The 22,742-nt window shown below is 30.7% G+C and overlaps 2 protein-coding genes across 3 annotated transcripts; one reads left to right on the plus strand and one right to left on the minus strand.

The window, feature by feature from the left end:
- Window positions 1–657: 657 nt before the first annotated feature.
- On the minus strand, window positions 658–6,503 carry LOC114367902 (protein phosphatase 2C 70-like). 2 transcript variants are annotated; one of them, XM_028325159.1, is made up of 12 exons: window positions 6,278–6,503; window positions 5,818–6,190; window positions 5,551–5,726; window positions 5,306–5,464; window positions 4,543–4,686; window positions 4,382–4,443; window positions 2,820–2,955; window positions 2,247–2,341; window positions 1,663–1,778; window positions 1,433–1,562; window positions 960–1,044; window positions 658–874 (listed from the first exon to the last, which is right to left on the minus strand). In XM_028325159.1, the coding sequence occupies exons 1-12, from the start codon at window positions 6,407–6,409 to the stop codon at window positions 716–718; spliced, it is 1,767 nt and encodes a 588-aa protein (XP_028180960.1). In that variant the 5' UTR covers window positions 6,410–6,503; the 3' UTR covers window positions 658–715. The 2 variants fall into 2 exon arrangements, with proteins under 2 accessions (XP_028180960.1, XP_028180968.1); XM_028325167.1 differs by having other exon boundaries at window positions 990–1,044; window positions 6,278–6,502.
- Window positions 6,504–12,211: 5,708 nt separating this feature from the next.
- On the plus strand, window positions 12,212–13,142 carry LOC114367917 (protein FANTASTIC FOUR 3-like). The gene has a single exon (XM_028325179.1). It carries the CDS (start codon window positions 12,297–12,299, stop codon window positions 13,002–13,004), a length of 708 nt encoding a protein of 235 aa, XP_028180980.1. The 5' UTR covers window positions 12,212–12,296; the 3' UTR covers window positions 13,005–13,142.
- Window positions 13,143–22,742: the final 9,600 nt, after the last annotated feature.

Raw genomic sequence — 22,742 nt, forward strand, 5'->3', positions numbered from 1 at the left:
TTTTAATTTTTTAACGATTTGAAGTATCATTTGAAGATGAAGTACTTAACAGTAAAATTATTTTAAATTAACATTTAAATGGGTATCTCTATGATTAAACGGAATTTTGAAGTAAAATATATCGGAAAAAATTAAAGTAAAAAGATAAAAATTTCATTTTATCGTATTAAGAAAAATAAGAATACTTAAAAAACAACTGATAAAACATGTCAAATTTAAATAAAAATGAATTATTTTAATTAAACATCCATTTAGTCAAATTTAAATAGAAATGCATTAAGATTATATCTTAAAAAATCTCTTTAATTTGATATAATATGTCTAGATTTAACTTAAATTAAAATTAACCAAATTTAAGTAATTACATTTAAGAATACTTAAAAACTAATGAATAAAAGTTACCAAAAACAATTGCATTATTCTTTATTGAATTTGAGATTTTTCTTTTTTATGATTACATCTAAATTTATAGAAATTCACTGGTGTTCCAATACAAATGGTGTTCTGGCTCTTGTTCAAACTTGCCAAATAATGAGTCGACATGTAATAACCATTCCTTGGGGAACTAAACGCAATTAGCATTGCGTTTTTCTTCGTTTTATTTTTCATTTTTTTATCTGGTTCCATGAGTTGAGCTTGAGAAGAACAAAAAAGGGATAGAGTGCGAGGGAACAAAAATATATTAATACTTCTGTAACGCTATTCCTAATTCATACTAGGATTCAACTTTACAAGAGAATCTGTTGAAGGTATCAAAGTCTAAGAAAATTACAGAAGTATTATCCTTTGTTCTGAGTGTTTTAGCCTCATTCAACAACAAACTAGCAATCTTTTCTGCTGTATTCTGCCTCTCTGAATAGCATCTCTCCCTCATCTGTGCATTTGAGAAAGCAAACTGTCAGAGGAGATTCAAAGGAAAAAAGAAAGAAAATAAACAAATAATATATCTATATACACACTCTAAAAACACAAGCTCTTTTATACAAAACCTGCAACACGAGCTGAATTGCCTTCTTCACGCTGATGACATTCCATAACCCATCACTGAAAATGTCGCAGATGCCAAGTCATACTTTCAACATGGTTAAAAGAAAAATGTGAATGTAAAACAAATAAACTGGTTACTGAACTGTTAAGAGAAAAAATAAAGGTTTGGATTTTGAAAGAAAAAAAAAAGTCAGTTACTTTACTATTTCTAGAACGAATAAAGCTCTTCTAAAGTGTGCAAGTAATGGCGTATCCATCCATTCAATTTACAGTGTATTGTGATATTGACCCACTAAAGCTCTAAGGTGCATCAATCACCTTTACTTGTTCGCTTTAGAAGAGTTTTTTTCCTTCTAGAAGGAACATTACTGAACGACAGCATGATATTAAGAAGATACATTTTGCTACAAAAATTAATAAAAGCATGCATCAGAAGCAAAATCACCTAGCTAGAATAGCAAAAGCCTTGCTTGCTTGATCAATATGCACAACTTGACTAATATAAGGTTCTGAACTGAACCGGGAATCCTGCTGTTTCAGGAATTTGTCCCCAAGCATTCTTGCCAGATTTATACCTGCATCACGTGAGAGCCAGAATCAGCAATTGCCAAGTCATTATTATTGTAACTCAGGAAAGTGAAGTTATCTGTTTTAGTGATTTTTTTTCCATCATACCATATAGACGTGTTTCCCCATCTTTTAATGGTTCACCTGTCTCTTCGATTCTGAGTCTTTCAGAATAATTCGTAAACTTGTGATCTTCTGACATCTTGATTTGTTTCCCATTCACACTGCCAAAAATAACTCATTATAAATTTCATACGAGCATAAAAGTATTATACTCAAACTCAATAGAATTTTAGCCTATTTAAGACAGCAAAACCAAATGTGGCAAATTAAAAATCCATAGCTATAATAGGACTCGGAAAAGAATAAGGCATCTATTAGTACTGCAATCGATGCATATAAGTAAATAACTAAAATGCTGTGAAAATTTATAAATAGATTATAGATAAAACTGTAGATCTACAATAAAGATCCAGAACTAATAATGCCAGGGTTTTCAGGTAGCAAAAAATATTATCTATCAATAAATTATTTAACACATGCATCTCAACATAACAAGAAAAGTGAAACTAGCACAAACCATTATTTGTTTCTGATAGCCCAGTTGTCATGTTGCCTACCCTAAGTACCCTTGACCCAGTCAAAATTCAAACAAGTCATCCGAAGCATTCTAGTTGGTTAGCTAAACAAACCTCATAATACAGGTGGAATCTCCAACGTTAGCACATTGTGCAAAGAAATTTTCACCACCATCAGTCCACACCAGAAGCACTGTTGCTGTACATCCCTGCAAAGAGTTTGTTAATAAAATATACATGAGTTTAATTAGCATGCACTATCAGCCAATAAGAAATAACCATTGGTTTTAATTTGAAGGTAGATATTATAAAAGCAAACAAATTTACCATAGATGATGGTTTGTGATTGGATGGTAATGATAATGTAAAAGACCTTTACACTCTCAGTACATGTATTATTTATTTAATGTACAAACCATAAACATAAAAATTTAGAACAGAGAATAAAACAAAAAATAATCATTGGTTTTACTTTTAAGATAGTTATTAAAAAGTCAATAAACTTACTATATATGGTGATTTGTGATTGGAAGATAGTGTAAAAGATCTTTACACTGTCAGTACATGTATTATTTATTCAATATACAAACCATAAATATGACATTTATAATAGAAAATAAGACAAAAAAACTCATTCATACAGCCTAAGGATACGGTAAACGAAGATCAGACTGGAGCACAAAATACCTCATAATAGTTGTTCATGTGTGCTTCTGTTTGAGAAAATGCCTCTCGAAGAATATCTGAAGCATCACGGTGTGATAAAACCCTCTCCCTTTTTAATGAATCTGATAATATACTAGCAATTATCTCAGGAAAAAGTCTGAAAATAAATACAAAAAAATTAGTGGTATTTTGCACATTAAGAACAGCAAAGACCATGGATAAATAACTAAAATATGAACAGAAGGTTGTTGCAATTCGGATTAATTATTAAGAAATATTTTTTAGTAAACTTTTCCTTATACTATAAGTCCAAATTTCCCTCACCAAAAAAAAAGTCCCAAATTCACTTTAGCAAGTAGCAAGATTCTTCACATTCAGAAATTGTATCATAAAATTATTTACATAATCAGTCACTTCACCCACTAACTGACCCCTAACTAACTAACTAAGGTCCTCAGCTAAGAGACCTATCACGGAGTGGCGGCCCTAGGCCACCATGGGATTCAAATTGCAGAGCGGTTTTCAATAGCAACTATTGCAGCCAAAACAGCTTTTCATGTGCTAGAGCAGCACTACCATGATATAGGATTCGCAAACCTATTTTTACCTGTGAAACATTGTCTACGATTTTTTCTGGTAACATTATGATTACTCCCCAGTTTCTAATGCACTTTTTGCTTTACAAACATAATAGAATTTAAAAGCCTTTTCCCTTGACCATTCCACAAAAAGTTATCTCTTTTCTTCACACTTGACAGGACTATTTTTTTGCATGTGTTCCGCTCTTTCTTCCTCCTTTAGACCTCCTAGTTCAAAATTTTTGCGAATTTTCATCTAATTTGTTTTGTTCATTTTCTTTTAATGCCACCATCTTCATTCATTTTCTACTTCATAATTATGTGGTTGCTGCTCCTAGATTGATGGTGTTTGTGTATGTAAACTGTGACTTATAATTTATCATCAATTTGTTTAATTTCATCAGTTTGGTTTTTTTCTTTAATTTAAAATAAGCAGTATAAATAATTTATATAGTATTATATTATTTGAAATAGCAGTCAAACTGCTTCCCACTATACCATTTTCATAGTTGGCCACTCACTATGTGCCGCTATCAAACATTGATAAATATGCACTACAAGATCCTTTAGATACAAAAATGATATTTTTTTTCGAAACATTATAACAGTAGACAAGTCAATATAGTCGACTAAATATACTTCATAGTTCATATTGAGTGTTGTGATCAATTACAGTATTTAAACTCACTGAAACAGCATAAACCTACACATTTATTTAAGCTACTAAAAGGATACACGAGAACATTGAAACAGACAGGACATATCACATATTATAGAACATACAATACATGTTCAGACATAATACTAACATGCACATTAATGGATTATGGATATCTACCTTCAGAATCATAAAAAAACACATAAAAATATTAAATTATTTATATTCATCAAGTCCACTGTCCACAGTCACCAAAATAAGGAAGTATGGAATTGGCAAGCATTAACATAAAGTTCTGTAAAATGGAAAACAATAAACATGGCCAGCCTAAGGCAGAAAATACTAACTTGCTAGCAGATTTGGCAGCCCCATCTCCACAATGCCCATCACAAATGCCAAAAATTCCAAACTGAAAATTAGAAATAGAGGTGGGTTAGGTCCCTCTGGTAAGTGAGAAACAAAACTGAAGAGACTTTCATTTAAGAAGTGCTATCAATAAATTCAAAACCTGATCCAGCCCAGGTAGAGGCCATTGATAATAGTAAACGTCTTCCATAGGAAACCTTTTTCCTCCTCGATGCAAAGCCATCGGATCTGATGCCATACCAACTCCAAAGGGAATGTGATGCTGAGTTTGTGATGTAATATGAACCTGAAATAGATTAAACCACATAGTAGAATATTTTTTAGAAGGAAAAAAAATGCAACAGCAGCATACTCACTTCAAGTATACCATTTTAAAGTAAAAGATATAGTGCAAAACAGACAAAAATAACTTTAACACTTATAATTTAATTACAACAGACTATGGAAAAAGCATGTAGAGAACTTATAGAAGACATGTTGTTGCCTATCTCAGACAAGGGAGGACATTGATCATTGAAAGAACAAACACTACAACCTTGATTCAATCAAGCTAAAATCTAATTTTGAATATGGAACTTCTAGTCAATCTAGATTGCCAGTCACATTCTATTTTATATCATAAAAATTATACTCCTATATCTGCATGCATGAAAAACAGGACAAGAGTTGGCGTTCAAATGAATTCCTAAACAATACATTTCAATGTAAAAGCACTCTTGGATTATAAAGGAGAGTAGAAAACTCTGTAATGATGAATTACCAACAAAAATTTATTCAACCTGCAAAAGCTGCAGACAGTCTCTTCACATGCATACAGGTATAAGCTTTGCTTCTCCGACAATCCGAAACCAAACAACAAAAAAAAGTGGCAGTGGTTTTAAGGGAGGTTCAGTCCTAAAACTCACCATTACTTTTGATGTTGTTCCAAGTGTTATGATATCTCCATTAGTAAGATTCATTGGATCCCCCCAATTCCTACTTCCAGTGTCTGGATGGTTGATCGGCGTAGAATTCAACAGTGTTCCGTTGAGGCTACCCATATCCACCAACTCCCATTTCATTTTCTGAAAATTCAATTATAACAATAATTATCACACACCACACATCTAAAGAATCCAATTGCAAGTCCAAGAGCACAGAAAGAGTTTACATCCAAATTCCACTTAATCATAGCATGCTTTCCCGACACTTCTGAATCCTTTATCAACAAATCACTCGGAGAAACCCTTCCCAAGGTCAGCGGAAGACGAGAGGGGCTCGTTGACTGTACTGAATAACGAAGTCCCTGAGAAGGGCCACTGATAACCTCCAGAGTGAGGCAACTTCCTGCACTTCTAACAAAAGGATATGTCATTATGTTGGCAATGCAAATACATAGAGCAATGACAAGACAATAAAAAAAGACTTAGGAAATTACTTTGATCAGAGATATCCCTTTGCACAAAGTCCTGAAGTCTATCAATTTGAAAATTGGGAAGGGCATGCTTTTGAATTTGAGCTAAATGAGATGAGGGAAGCTTAAGGGTTTGACCAACATCAAGATCCTCGGAGGAGGAATGATCAGAGATGACATCGACAACCAAAGTATCAGCAGCCTGTGGCTGGGGCATGTTAAGGGTTTGAAGCCTTTGCTTGTGAACAAGGACTTGGCCATGGGTTCGAGGAGAGCGGAAATGAGCTTCACTGGGATAACACGCACCCTCGAGATCATGATCTCGAGGCAATTCATTACTCCGATTAAACGACGACGCATCACCTACGTCCCCAAAAAGGGGCCGCTCTAGCTCGCCCTTCGATTCGCAATTATTTTATTGAGATCAGAGATTGCGATTAGGGTAAGAAAAAGAAAAATGGAATGGTGAAAGATTGGTACTGACCTTGATGGAGGAGAGGAAACGCGAAGAGAAAAAGAAGCGCCATGGTTTGAAGAGAAAGAAAAGAAAAATGACGATGAGAAGAAGCATAAGGAGAAGAAGCACAGTGAGAATGGTTTGTAGCATCGGACCCATCGTCTTCCTTCGCAAGAGAGATTGGGTCTGGGTTTGCGACAACCTCGCCTTTCAAATCGTCACCCTCCAAATTACGACACACCTGCATTTATTTATGTATTCTTCTTATTTATCCATAATTTACTTCAATTTATGATTACATTATGGATTTTTAAAGAGGGGAATTTTATAAAATATTTTATTGTAATTAATTGTTTTATAAATAAATATGCATAACTTTAAAAGACAAATAATATGAGCTACAAAACAATGAGTAATGGTTTTAATATAGTTACTAAACTAAAATAACTATTTAAATTATTATAGACATTTTATCATGTTTCACTGTAAAATTGTAAAAAAATAATTCTATATTTTTTATCTCTTTTTTACAAAACATTATTTTCTTTTTTTCTTATCACATCATATATCCATATCAAAATTCAAATTAGATTATCTAATCTAACTAAGATTATATATATAATTTTATAGGTTCTTATGCCTAATTACCCGATATAAATGGCATTAACTACAGTGAGAGTCATGAAAATGGGGATACTTCTCATTTTTATGATGAGGAGATAAGTTTAGTCTGTTACTTTTTTTCATTATTTTTTACCCTCGATTCTTCTCTTGCTTCCGCTTATCTCACACTTATATTTAACAAAAGTCTGAGTAATTTATCTCAATTGTTTTTCAATCGATAAAAAATAATGTTTAAATGAGTACAACAAAGAGTATTTTTCTAACATTTTCTCTTGAATAAGATTCTTTCTTAGTTTAGGAAAATGTTGAGGAAGGGAAGTTTGTTAAAGTAAACAACAATAACTGAAAGCCCAAGTATAATGTTCTTGACAAGGCAAGTCTTTTAGTGACAGTCAATATATCTGGTGATAAAGCGTATGATAATATGTTGGACAAAACTATTCTAATTATATTTGTCCAAACCTTAAGAATACTCTAAACTAGAAAGTTATAATAACAACAGGAACAGTGGTTATGATAACAATAATGTTTTTTATGATAAATTGTAATGAGAATTTCTGCTTGGGTTGGTGGTAATGGTTATTGTTAGTACTAACGGCTATGATAGTTCTTACTGCACAATACGATCATATTATCAACCATAAAATTTTCCTTTTTTAGTATGTTGGGGCCAAACTGTTCGGCCAACTTTTTGCTACTTAATTTTTTTTAAAGAAAGTGTAACATCTTATCCTTTTCCTGATTTCCTTACTACAAGAAACAAGAAATATAATACGCGTTTATTCAAAATAAATAAACAAAAAAAATATATTCTAAAAACAAAATATTTGAGTTAATTTTTAATTTTTTTTACTAGTTAAAAAGTTTAATTTATTGTTCAATAAACAAGTTATTTTTAGGCTATATTTGGTAAAACTAATTGAAAACCTAACTGATAACATAAAATGAAAAATTAACTTATTAAATTATTAGTATGTGATAAAATTAGTTGTTAAAGTAATTGACTAATATAAAATAAAAAAAATAATGAAATTATGATTTACTAAAAAAAAAAGGCTAACTATGAAAATGGACAAATATATTAATGATAAAAATGAAATAAAAATATAAAAAAATTAGAAACTAGCATTTAAAAAATGCTACTTGAAGTGGATAAATATTTTTTCCATTTTTTTTCAAAATACATTTATTCAATTCCATTATTATCTTTTTTAAATAAATCATGATTTTATTATTTTTTAGTTATTTTATATTTTTCAACTGCTTTAATAATTAGTTTTATCTAACACTTTTAATTTAATAAGCTAGTTTTTTATTTTTCAATTACCAGCTAACTCTACATCTTTCAACTAATTTTGCTGAAAATAACTAAAATAGAATATTTGTTGTGTGAAGGGGAGTAAAAAAAATATAACAACATGATTCCATTATGTATTTTCTCAACAAAATCATATTTTGGTTATGTACGAAGGAATACAAAAAAAAGAAATAACTGAAACTTGATTTTATCATCTATTTTGTCAATAAAATTATGTTTTTCTTGTATTTTTATGATTTTTAAAATTAATTAGAGATATAAGTTACTTTTTTAAAAATAATCAAATTAATTGTGATACGCAGATTTCTTAAAAATTAAAATTAAATTAATTAAGATACAATTTACCATTCTTAACAATAATCATATCATATAGATTTTCCATTTTAATTAAAATTGAATTAACTAGATTGAAGTTATCATTTATAAAGGTAATCAGAATTAATTATTATATGAATTACCTTTATCAATAATAATTGAATTAATTTGATTACAATTAAAAAGAGTAATTTGTATCATTATTACTTTAAATTTAAATAAAAAATGTATTTTATATACAGTTAATTCTATTACTTTTAAGAAAGATAACTTATATCTATAATTAATTATAATTTTTTCATAAATTTTTGAACAAAAATGAAAGCATGTTTTTGTCGTGTAAATGTGGTATCAAAATATTACATAGCATAAACACAATTATGTGGACAGAATACAACGAGATTATGTTTTATTATATTTTTTCTTTTCACTCCCCCTTACAAAATGAGAATATAATTTTAGTGTGTATTTTTTCAATGAAATCTGATTTGATGGGAAGAATATTTTTAGGAAAAACAAAATTTAAAGCACACGTGATGGTGTAAATAGAAAATTTGGGGGTGAGAATAGTATCTCGCAAATTCAATTAGTCATAGAGAAAAGACTAGGCTTATACCTAATCTTTTGTCAATTTCTATAATGCAGTTAGAGGTGTAATAGGTGGGAGTGCATAAGATGTAATAATGGGAATGCACAAAGCAAATTACAAAGTTAAAATAGTGTCAGTAGTTGGATCTTTAAGAGAAGAGACGCTTATCAACCCAGAAGGCTAATGTCATTGGCACCTCATTTTTTGCTATTACCCAATTGTTTGCTATTACCATATTTTTTTCAACAACATATGTTGCTAATTAAGCCAAACTCACGGGCGAATTTCTAACCTCTAGACCTTGTAAGAAACAATAAAAAATATGGTGAGGTTCACTTATTAATTTCTATGTTATGCATCATTGTTTCTATAACGGATGGTGATTACATATAGATGTAACTTTTTAAAGAAATTGAAGAAATAAAATCACAAGCAACTGCGTTAAAGCTGTTCTAAAGCTTTATAATTTAGAAAATATTAACATCAATCTTTAGAATTAATTTTAATTAAAAACAAAAGGTTTATTAATAAAATATCTATTATACCTATATTTTTAATTAAAAATTCGTGGGCTCAACATAACTTTTGTTACCTGAACTTGAAATTAACAATTTGGTTAATGTCACTGTTTTGTTTGACATGTTGTGATCCATTGCCTAGCAATTTCAATGTTTCATTATTTGTTAAATTGAAAAGAAGGAAGCACAGGGTTTAAAAATAGTTACAATTATTAGAAAGGTGACGCACTCACATGGTCGAAAAGATAGGTTCGGGGAACATTATAGCCTTTGTTTACTTGCGTAATGCTTATGTAAGCCATGAATTGGATTCTCTTGCCGTCCCTCTCAGTAAAGTTCCTTCCATATATATATATATATATAAGTAACCTTAGGCTTCACTTAATTTCGTTAAAGATTTCCCATTAATAAAAACAAAGCTAAAGAACATGTTGATACATATGTGGATTCTGATGCAAATATCATTTTCTCTCTCTAATCAAGGATCATGTGGTCATAGCTAGATTTAAGCCTTTTAACGGAAAAACACAAGAGACATGGACAGATACAATGCAAAATGTGATTTAGAAACATAAAGGCAACCTGCTATTGTATTACAATTTTTTTATTTTATTTTGGTATAATAAAATGAATTGATATTTTGAAAAATGTTAGCAATGCATTTCTTTTATATATATATATATATATATATATATATATATAGGATTATAAGTGTGAAACAAAATAACGATTAAGTTTTAGGGATTACCACTCGATACTCGTAGATTGAAAATGACTTTTGTTTGACGAGAAAAATTGATAAGATATATATGTAAAGTGAAATCACACGTCGAATATAAATAAAAAAAAAATTAAATACTATATAAGTAAAAAGAAAACTCATAAATATAAACTTAAAATTTTGAGTTAAACATAATATCAAATTTATTTGTATAGTTGCTTGAGATTACTTGAAATTTATTGGTGTAGATCTTTCATATGTTTACTCTCTCTTAATAGTCAAAATTTATTTAAAAAATGACAAAATTTTGAGTTCCACATATTAATTCTTTGTTATGATTTTGTAGTTTTTAATAAATTTTAACCAAATAAAAAGTGAGTTACAAGAAATATGTTAAAGAGTGTGTTGATAATACTAAAAAAATAAAATGAACCTTGTAACACCTTATGCATTAATGGTAGGTCGTTAACTTGAGATCTTAATTCGAGAAAGATCAATGAAAGAGCTAGATATTAATTATCATTATCATAATTTTTTCATTTATAGATATTAATTAATTATCATTATCATTATTTCATTGGTTAATCTTAGCCGACAATTGTAAAGGGGTGATCTTAGTGGAGAATCACTAGCTCCTTTCCTTTAAAAATGGCTTTTGGACATGTCTTTGTGAGATATCCGTACGTTTTAGTGAAGTGGCTGGGGCAAACTTGCTGCTTTGGGTTTAAAGGGGATGCCTCATGTAGAAAAGATGCAATCACCAATCCAACCGCAATCATCGAGCTGTAATTTATTTTTGGTGTATTGAAAATATTATGAGCACATGAGCTAGTTGTAGTAAAGGCATTATTTATTTAAATTTGATGGACAATTAGATAAAATAACTCATCAAACCGTGCGATTGTTAACATATTGAGTTATATACAATGATCTTTACCTGCAAAGCATGAACCATATAGATGTGTTGACATCTATGTGTATGCGTGTTTATTTTAAGAATGGATCATGCCCCTTGGCCGTGGGAGCGACTGTTGTATAAATTCCTGAATTTCAAAGGCTACGTAGAAAAACAAAGCATTGGGATCCAATTTTCCCCAAACATAATCATCTATGCATGGTAGCAGTGAGTCTTCCCAACATGCACCAAACACGCCATTTATTGTGTCACAAATTTATGATGGTTAATTTGTAAAACATCCTAGTGTGTTTGATATTTTGTAGCCCATAACATTCTGTTCGTCAATTTGAATAAAGATTATAGTACTTTTTTTTTTTGTTGGGTGGTGATGTTTCTTTCCTCATACTAGTCCTATCACTCTTTTTGAATAGAAATAGAAATAGAATAGTAACCGGCCTAAATATTGACTCTATATATGAGATTTGGAACCATAGAGAAATTTGGATTGCCTAAAAAAACTATTTATAGAAGCCGGATATAAACAGGGAAGCAAACCAAGCAATCACCATCAGGCAATATTTGGGAGAATCCATTTAGTGCTCTGGCCTTTTTGTTGGCTTTCTTTCGGAAACGAATGGTAATTAGTAAAGGTGGTAATTTTGCAGAAAAGAAAAACCCACTTTTCCCTTTCCCCTTTATTATTATACGTTGATTTCCTCATTTCTGCGTACCCACATACTGTCTACTGGAGACTATGTTCCATTAAGGAAATTCCGAGGGAATATAACTATTATTATCGAGTCAAATTAAGTGAGAAAGAAAAGCTACAACAACCAACACGGGGTCTCTTTTGTATTGTGTGGTGGACTTAAGGACTGTAGAATTCAACAAGTGGCGGGAAAAAGGAAAACGAATAATAAATTTGACGAGTAACGTGATAAAAATGAAGTGGTGCAAAAGGGTCCCGTACCCAATCCGAAGCTGTGTAGAGGCACTTTTGGGGACTACAAATTGAGCTCCCCTCCCCTCACATTCCAAATCATCTCATCTCTCTTCCTTTGAGATGGCTGCAATCGTGTGCCAGTCGTCAAGAATACACAGACTTATGTTGGCATCCCCAAAACCTCCTCCTCAACAACCCTTCAAATCTTGCTTATGGGAAAACAATTACAGTTACAAACCCGACACCACAACAGCTTGGACCTCCATTGAAGCTCTTTCAAGTACTGTGAGCAACTATGAGTATGAGGTGTCGCTGCTGCGACTCAGCCCCAAGAGTTTGGAGCTCTGCACTGAGAACCTAGGGAATGAGACAGGCTGTGATGACATCATAACTGAGACTGGCATTGAGTTGCTCTCTTCTTCTTCTTCTTCTTCGACAAGGGAGCAGAAAAGTAGGAAAGCGCGTGAAGCAGCTCGGAGTTTTCCACCGCCTTTGACAACGATAAGAGGATCGGAGTCGATACGAGTGAGGCCCCACAGAGAAGGTGGGAGGTTAGTGCTTCAACTCACTAAGGTCCCATCTTGTTTCCAAGCTCAGAGGAGCCCTGGACGCCTTCGCCTCTGCTTTTGGACTGACATTCAAACACAAGAACATGAAGATGAAGAAGATGATGATGGGCGTGGATGGGAACACACCAAAGGCTGCAACAGTTGGGTGGAAAATAACTATGAGAGGCAAATCAGCAGGTGCAAGGAAGAAGGTCATGACCATGAAAACAACGATTTCTTAATAAATTGGGGTGAATCTCGTTTGGTCGCCACTTCATAAAATTTTATTTAGATTTTGGAGCACTCTATCTTCTTCTTCTTCTTCTTTTTTACATTTTTTGCGTTTCTCAATTTCGATGCCTTAACCTTAATGATCAATTCACATGTATGTACGTGGCAGTACTATTTTTTTTTCCCATTTTCAGGTTGGTAGTTATTACCGTTACTATGTCTCTCGGACAGTAACACACTAGTGACACCTCACACCATTAACCCCCATGCAAAATTTAATTTTACAAAAAAAAATTATGAAACAGGGATTATGAATTAATTTAAAAAATGGATCGCTTTTAAATAAATTTGAGTTATATTATTTACATAACACTTTTAATAATATTAGTTTTATTTCATTTTTCCTCATTATATCAACCATTTTATACGTTTTTTACGCATCGTTTTTCATATGTTGGGATTTCTACCTAGAACATCTAAAGAAATGCTCATTTATTTCGTGAGAAGACTCAAAGTCAAAAGACACGGGAAATGAAAATAACGCTACCATGATATGAGTTTGCAATTTGACATGCATACTTGTATAATGATTTTGCATTTAGTGTCTTGAATCGTTTAATCTTGAATCATGCATAATCCAATCAAATCATATATTTTTCAGAAAAAAAAAATAGCATGAAGACAAATACTAAAAGTATGCAAGTGATGAAAACACTGTACAAGTGTGCCTCAAGAGAATTTTAGGCGCAATTTGAAACATTTAACTTTTTATTTTCTTCTTTTCTCTGCTTTTTATTCGTTTCCTTTTCCCTTTTCTATGCTTTGTACTTTAAATATTAAATATTGAAGGTCTTGATTATTACATCTATTAATATTATTATTATTATTATTAACTAAGAGAAATCCCTTTATTAGTTAAACAAACCATAAATAAATAAATAATTGTATAAAATGAAAAATAAAACTATTTTTTTATCTTACTTCGTGAGAAAAAAAAGTATAATCGTATTAAATAAGAGTAATGTTTCATTTTCGTCCTTAAAATTATTAAGTATCAATCACTTTAATTTATAACATCTTAAAATCTTAATTTTAGTTTCTTAATTTTCAAAACATAATTTACTTTTGTGTGTTTGAACTAATAATGTGTTAAACTCACCATAATTTTTGGAAAACTATAACAAATAGATAAAATCATGGTGAGTTCACCACAAAAACAAACAATTATTCGTTGCTTCCAAAAATCATAGTGAAGTGAGTTCAACCCACCACCAATCAACACACACATTTAATCACTTTATTTAGGTTTGTTTATTTACTAAAATGAATTATTTTTTAAAAGACAAGAATTAAAGTAAGACTTTTATAAAATTAATTAAAAATAAAAGTGCTTGATGCTTAAAATATATAAAAAAAAATGCACTACAATTCTACAGCCTGTACGATCTTATTCCAATGAAATTCATTTTGGTTGTAGCTCTTCGATCGATCTCCAAAACCAAAAGTGTGCTGGTCATTGGCCAAAAATCTGCGTGTTTGCTCAACTCATCTCAACCTTTTTGAGATAATGCAAAGGCAACAAAAATACAATTGTACTACGAAAATCATGGACTGTACAATATACAGTATAACAAAACGCACAAAAGGATTCATATTCGTGTCGTACCAATTTGGGGGACCAAAAGATCCGTGGCTCAGAAACAAAATCAAAACCATAATCGTGTATTTCTTTATGATCAACTTGTGAGTGAAAGTGAAATTGGTGGTGCAGGATCTTCTTGTAAGCATGCTCCCAATTGAACCCATCTCATCATCACTATGTGCACTACCAGCCTGTACCAATGTGAGAAAGAGAGACCCTCTTCTCATGTGCCAACACGAACGAACTTGATATAACTCTGTAGTTATTGTCACGACTCACGAGTGCAATTACTTCAATAGTGACAGTACGTAATATGCACGTACGTTAACGTTACTCCTTGTACATCAAGTCCCCCAAAAGTGGTCTATGCATATTTTTCATGGTCTCTTCATCATTCAACTATGCCTCTTTAGCTAATATAGTATATCTTGTTTGCTATTATATTTGACCATTTACGTAACTGCAATAAACATATATAGCCACTGGTCATTTACAGGAGTACTGTGACATGAACAATTTAGCAAACTGAAAGTGCTGTCACAATATTAGAATTAAATTCAAATGCTCTCTTCGCTGAAAGGACATGGAGGTTACAACGATTTTCATAGATAAATCTGTGTCACCTCATTGAGACATCTCTAGTAATAAAAAACTGCCTTAAAGACCACACCGATACACAATACACAAGGACGTACTCCAAAGACATGGTGGTCAACCCATCACGAAACTGGGCACCTGTGTCTAACTCGAATACACTGGATGGGAGTTAATTGGTAATAACAAATTATATGCTTTCCATGTGGCAGCTAACAAATCTAACTGTTTTTTCCACCAGCATGACTGTATATATATGAGGACTTCCTTCATGGATATGAAACTAACTTCACTTATTTAATCATTCTTGACTCACATTCTTAATTAATCACCACACAATGCCTCCCACTAATTACATTTTATTGGAATAGTTTTAATGTTTCAATGTGCTTTATGATAATATAAGTTAAAAGTTCATCGTTTAAACTCTTTTACGAGACATACACGAAGAGGCCACCTAAATTAAGATTAGAAGAAGACTTAAATGCATTAATCTCATTTTTCCAATTTTTCTTCTTCTTATCCCATGATATATTACATTCCAAAGTTAGATATGTTTATATCTATTATATAAATCGTCTATAGAAACCGACAACATAAAATCTTTTATACAATCATTGTTGCGTATATATGATATACTAGTTAATATTAAAATTAATGTATCATGTGAGAGATATTTAATTTATGGAGGAACTAATAAATAAATAATTAAGAATTAAATTGTAATTGGATTAAATAAGAAAAATAACTATAGGTAAATGTCACTTGATGAGAGTAATTATTACAAAAGAGATTAATACCCAGTAACGTGAAATAAAATTTCCTTTTAACCATCACAAACATAGAAAGACAGAACGAATAATCAAGTGAGTAAAATCTTATTTTTTTTCCTCTTCCAAGAAATTAAAGTACAACAAAGAAAAACTTTATTATAAAAAAAAGTACGCATTGTTTATTTATTATTATTTATAAAAATTATAGATTACTTTATTATAAAAAAAAGTACGCATTGTTTATTTATTATTATTTATAAAAATTATAGATTACAAGATCATCTTGATTTCCTATAATTATTAATTTAAAAAATCCCTTAAGATTTATCCTTAGCCCATCTTGGTGCTCTCGTCAAAGTTTGTCACTTCATATATTTGCCTATATTCATTACAAACAATCTTTTTTATAATAACAATAAAATTTTATACAATTAACCTCACCACTACATCGACCCTAATGATTTATTACGAACAAAATTTGATATATTAAATGTTTGTTATAGGTGGTTTTGCCTACTTTGATATAGATTTTATTTAATGAAAATTGAAGTATTAGTATAGAAATTATAAGTTTATATGAACTGATCGAAGTTTTATGTTAATAATACGAATTATGCGAAACCACACATAATAGGTAAAAGCCACTTTTGTTACACAGGAGGTAAAAAAATGACATGTAGAATCCATCTCTACATATCTTCAATCTGTAAATTGGTTAGAGGGTAAAAAATTTATAATGAACATTCAATGTTTAAACTCACATCATTGCTATAAATTAATGATAAGTCATTTGATGAGTTTTAGCATCCCATCAAGAGAGGATATATATAAGAGTTATTTGAGTGATTCTCTTAGTTTATAGAGAAAAGTGTATTCTTTTTATATATAATAATAAAAGATAAAATGTAATTTTTTTTATTTAGAGATATGTTGTATTTTTTCTTCTACTTAATAAAAAAATTTCTTTAATCCTATTCGTAATTTCTTCTTTGTTAGTTGAGAGTTTTCATGTTAAAATATTATGTGTCAATTTTTATTATCATTTTATTATGATTACAATTGTGAAATATTATTTTTTACTATGATATATATATATATATATATATATATATATATATATATATATTTGCATCAATTTATGTTTGACATTAATATTTTAATTAATTTTCTTAGAAAAATTATATTATATATAAAAGCAAATTTATATTTATCTGTTAACTTAACAATTCATCTTATCATGAACTATGATATTAAAAGTCAGTTATCAATTTTCCATCAGTAAAAAATTTTAAATGTTCTTTATGAATTTTTTTTTTTTTATAAAAAAAAGGTACTATGGAGTTTATAAAAGTTGACGCATCTTTCTCAACCAAGGAAACTATACCCTAAGTTATGATAATTTGCCTAACTAAAAACGTGAGAATTTAACTTTCAAATTGTTTCTAAAATCCTAATTATGACATAACGCAAAGCTTTAAAACTGCTGATGTCATTGATTAAAACCAAACACAAAGTAAAGATAATTTGTGGGCTTCAGAATCTATTATTTGGATATTCAAACGTTTTCAGCTTTTCCCCTTAAAAATAAGCATCCCGTCAATACAATCCACCAAATCTTTGTATTTTATCCAATCCAACATGCAAAATATCAGCCATGAACATGGTGCCATGTAAAAGACAAGACATATGTGAGTGAGAGCGGGGTTGGGATGGAAAGAATGGAAATTTTTTGATACCGCATAAATCATAACAAGTGCTTTTAACTCTCTCTCTCTCTCTTTTTTCTTAGATGATATATTATTATCCTTAATTTGAATATTAACATAATTAATAATTATGAGATAAACTAGATGGTAAGATTGTGTTTCATCTTTGCAAAGGGAGCATCTGGTTTTTCTTGTTTGTTAAGCATGGGAAAGCCTTTTGCTTTTGTTTGTTGGCAACAGAAATAAACACTTTCCTTCCCTAGCTCCCTCCACAAAGTTTTAGAAAGCCAATTGTGCATTAACTCTCATTGGGCACAAAGAAAAGATAATAATTTTTTAATAAAAAAATTGACAACTTGTTCCAAACTATTTCCGCCAAGTGATTTTGGAGGTTGTTTTAGACATTTTTCTTCCCGTCATTCCTTAGTTTGGTCAGTTTGCATGGATGCATGAGCTTTCCAACAAATGGAAAATTCAATGCGTAAGCAGCTTTTGAACGGCAACTACACCTCTATTCTTAATTTTATATCAATGGGAAAAAAGTATTGTTCTCCAAATAAGAAAAAAAAAGTTTATGAATAAACTAACAGAAAATGGCCTATATATGCTTTGATGTCTTGGAAAGGAGACGAAAGATTGAGCCTTATAAAGTAGAGATTCTCCCCCCCCCCCCCCCATTGGTGGGTCTAACCTGCAATGCAAACAAAAGGAACAACATTTGTTGTAAAAGCATTTTGTCATCTTCCATAGTTTTATAACTTTTAGAGTTTAGACCCACCACCATATCCACCCAAACTTGGTCACAAGCACCTAGCGCTCGAAGGAGGGGACAAAATTGGAGAAGTCAACCAATCCACTCGTTATTTGGGTGTGGATATTTTTTACAATTTATTTACGAATAAGATACTCACGTCCACAGTGAGATATTCTTTTTATATATGAGTTTGTTCCTTCCATCAACCTTTGTATTCAACAACTTTTATTTCCACACATTGGGAAACTGAAAACCCGCATGCAACCCATATCATTCGAGAACGCGGTGTTTTCTTGACCATATTAATTTAAAACACAAACAGAAATAAGGAAAATGCCATAAATTGATTGTTTTTTTTTTTTTATAAATTGATTGTTACGACTACTATTTTCCCAAGTACTTAAAGAAAAGTTCTGCTCCCAAGGAAATAGGTTAGCTATCCTTTTAAAGTTATTAGCCATGGCTTAAATAATGAGGTTTCTCTCTGTCCTTCACTACCAAAACGGATAAGCATGTAGCTATGTGAGTGTGATGGTGCATTAAGCCTATCCTCTTGTTCGAGAGAAATCGACTTACACGTGTGCGTTATATATACATGTGGTTATTCCCTACATTGGTATCGCTATCCCTCTAAAGCCTTGCTACTAATACTAATCCTTTAATTATGAATTGAGGACGAGTAAGGTTATAAAAATATTAACTTAATAGTACTTTTTATATTATAAGATAATTTTTAGCTAAAGGTTAAATTATTTATTTATTTCTTATAGTTGATTTTTACCTTTTAATTCCTGCAGTTTGAAAGTAATTTTTTAATTCTTATAGTTTATATTTTAATTCTCTTTTAGTTCTTATGATTTAAAAGTGGTTTTTATAATTTTTATAATTTGTATTTTAATTCTCTTTTATCCCCTATAGTTTGAAAGTGATCTTTTTAGTTTCTATAATTTGTATTTTAATTACCTTTTAGTCATTACTATAAAAAATATATATAAAAATAAACTAGTTACAAATTAGATATACATTATCAATTTTTTTTATTACAAATTATCTTGCGATAAATTAGTTACAAATTATTTGCTAATATTTTTGTAGTTAATTGTAATTGATAATATTACTCATTTTGATGGTAAGAATTAAAAAGGAATTAAAATATAAAGTATAGGGACTAAAAAGATCACTTTCAAATTATAAAGACTAAAAGAGAATTAAAATATAAATTATAAGGACTAAAAAAACCAATTTTAAATTACAAGGACAAAAGAGAATTAAAATGTAAACTATAAGAACTAAAAAAATCACTTTAAAACTATAAGGACTAAAATGTACAAATAATTAAATCATAAGATCAAATGAGTAATTAAACCTTTTAATAAAATTAAAAATTCAATCATTCTTTCCTAAGCTAATATTCTTGCACCCCTTCCCATTTTGCAACTGTCCTCTCGTGGGTATCCTTTGGACTCACTGATCTTGTGTCAACTCGATTCTATAATCTAATATTTGGTATCCCTTTGTTATTTAATTTATACAAATGTAATATTATATTTCTTATATTAATCGAGAGAGGTCAAAGAAAATGTGATATTATATTATTATAATAATTGTGAAAATTTTGTATAAGATAAAAAAATAATAATAATACAAGATCACTTGCGTTCAAGAAGTGTAAATTAATTTGTTAAAGAGAAAGTGTTGGTAACTTTTTTCTCATTTAAAAGTGAGAAATGCATTCATATTTTGATTAGAAAACATAGCGAAAAACACTTAAAAGTTACATTCAAGTTTAATTCCTGGTAAATCAAAATTATATGCGGGTGATTTTGATGCCTCCACGTACAAGCAAATTAGTGTCTCACATTCTCTTTCCTTGCTTTCAGATTTCATTAACGACTTTGAGGGTGTTGAAGAATAGGGGCCCAAATCTGTTTAATCCACGAGAAGAAACAATGGTCAAATATTTGCAATGATGATAAATTAAAGAGAGAGCCGTGGATAGCACAAAGAGGATCCTTTCTATGGTTGTGCTTGTCCAAGAAGAACTTTGATGTATTTGAGATATATTGCAAAATGATGTTGTCATAACAGAGATTTTTTTGGCGTGAAAGGAGGTGGGGATCAGAGATGCCAAACAAAAGAGTATATTCACGAGAATCGACACATTCTTCAAAATTTGGAGGCATAATTGACAATCTATTACTATTTCAATTCCTTTCTTGCATTATGTTGGTCTTAACGGTCCCATGTATGCTTTAGACCATATTCACAAGATTTTGTGATGATTCCTCTATGTGTCTGTTTTTTTCTTCTTTTTTCTGTCTCTGTCTGTCATGGGATTGGTGGATGAACAACTTTTTAATATACATAGTTTTCAGCCCCGGTCTTGAAAGGAACTATAAAGCAATATGAACTGTTTTATAGTGATGTTTCCAAAACGACTAAGTTTCAAACTTACGAAAGAATATTTCATAAATGCCAAGAATCTTATGGGGTGAATTAATTGTACAAATTTGAATATCTCCTAATTGATTTGAATGTTACTGACGGTAAAACCACTGGGGTGAACCTTTTAGAATTTATAGCCAAGTTTTTTGTAGAAGGTGCCACTTTTTTTCCCCATATTCTTTCATGTTGGTTTCTCTCACCCTATCTACGAAATGATATTTGCATGCATATTTTCTAATTAGGTTGATCCCCCAGAATCTAGGTCTTTCACATTATGCTACCAAAGAAAAAGAGACGCGTCCCCCTCTACCAACACAAACATCTTATCATTAACTTCAATCAGTCCTTTCTTATAATTCAAAATTCAGCCCCATGTTCCTAATTTTTCTTTTCCTTTTCATCATGTTCTTTCATTGTTGGGGGTCCTGCTGACAACTTTGATCAACACTGTGTGATTCAAAAGATATAAAGGAAAAGTGCTGCTTTTGTTATTTCTTTGACCAAAACACTAATTTCAAAAGAGAGCAAATAAAAGATCGGAATAGATCGCCTTGATTAATTCTAGGGAACAAAAAGAATTAATGGAGATTTATTTAAGGAAAATCAAGGCAAGCAGAATCTAATAATACAAATTAAGCTTAATTTGGGAAGCATGGAGACAAAACTGGGTAACCCGTAGGTAACATATGGCAATTAAAACAGATCCTTGCCCCTTCACTACCCACATTAATCATTTTCTTCTTTGACGTCAGAAATGAAACAGTGAGAATGAAAACAACTGGTAACTAATTAGAGGGTCAATGAAGTTGTCAATTTCTGTTTGAAACAGTTTAATTGGTTTACAGAAATGTGACACATAACAGTTCACATTCATAAGTAGAATGCAGTTAATGGAACCACATTCCCGTATCTTTCGGTGTCTTATTTAAATATTTAATAATTAAATGATTTTTTCTCTCTCCGATAAATTAGAACTAAAATGTTATTGACATGCCAGATACGTACTAACATTCCAAGTTCCTTTCCCTCCTATTATAACATTGTAGATATGGGGATGTCAAAGATTAAATTCCTAGCTATTTGACTATAAGAGAGGTTCTGATTAATGTCAAGCACCTATTATTCCTAAAACTTAAAGCTATTGAAAGAAATCATATGAATGCTATACTTGTCTAACAACGCCAACTATATCAGGTAAAATTAATTAGATCTATATCCTACGTCTTAGTGAGGCTTCAAGTACCTCCTGAGGATACTCATGACTCTATGAAGGCTTTCCTGTGGGCAGTGGCAATCTCTATCACAGTGTTTGCAACACTCCACAAGACCATATATACCATAGCGGAAAATTGCAACTCAGCAAAATCTATCAAGGATCAACTCTTAAGAATGGTTTATATCTAACATGAGTGATGAGTACATGAATTTTTCTTCATGTTTAATGATAGGTTCAAAGACCATTCACATAAATCTATCAATATACAAACACCAAACTGAACTTTAAGAAATTATTAAAACAGTAGCCCTTGCGTACATGATTAAATAAGATTGATAAAAATATAACTCAATGTGCAATTTACACTTTAAAAGAGCCCAAACTATTAAACATGAAGAAAAGGTCATGAATAATGCTGATTTCCTTTATTTTTCAAAAATGATTTTTTCACACTCAAGGGAAAGATAGAAAAGAAAAATAAAGAATATAAGAGGTGTAATAAGTGATGTCATACAAACAGAGGCAAAAACATGTTGTAGATTCTTTTCACATACATAAGATGTAAGACCTTGAAAGAAAAGAAAAAAGAAGAAAGTGATAATAAAAGAGAAACATAAATAGATATAAGATGTGTGTGGAACATATGGTACAAAAATT

The sequence above is a fragment of the Glycine soja genome, chromosome 1 (assembly GCF_004193775.1).
Source record: "Glycine soja cultivar W05 chromosome 1, ASM419377v2, whole genome shotgun sequence".
Taxonomy (NCBI): Eukaryota; Viridiplantae; Streptophyta; class Magnoliopsida; order Fabales; family Fabaceae; genus Glycine; species Glycine soja.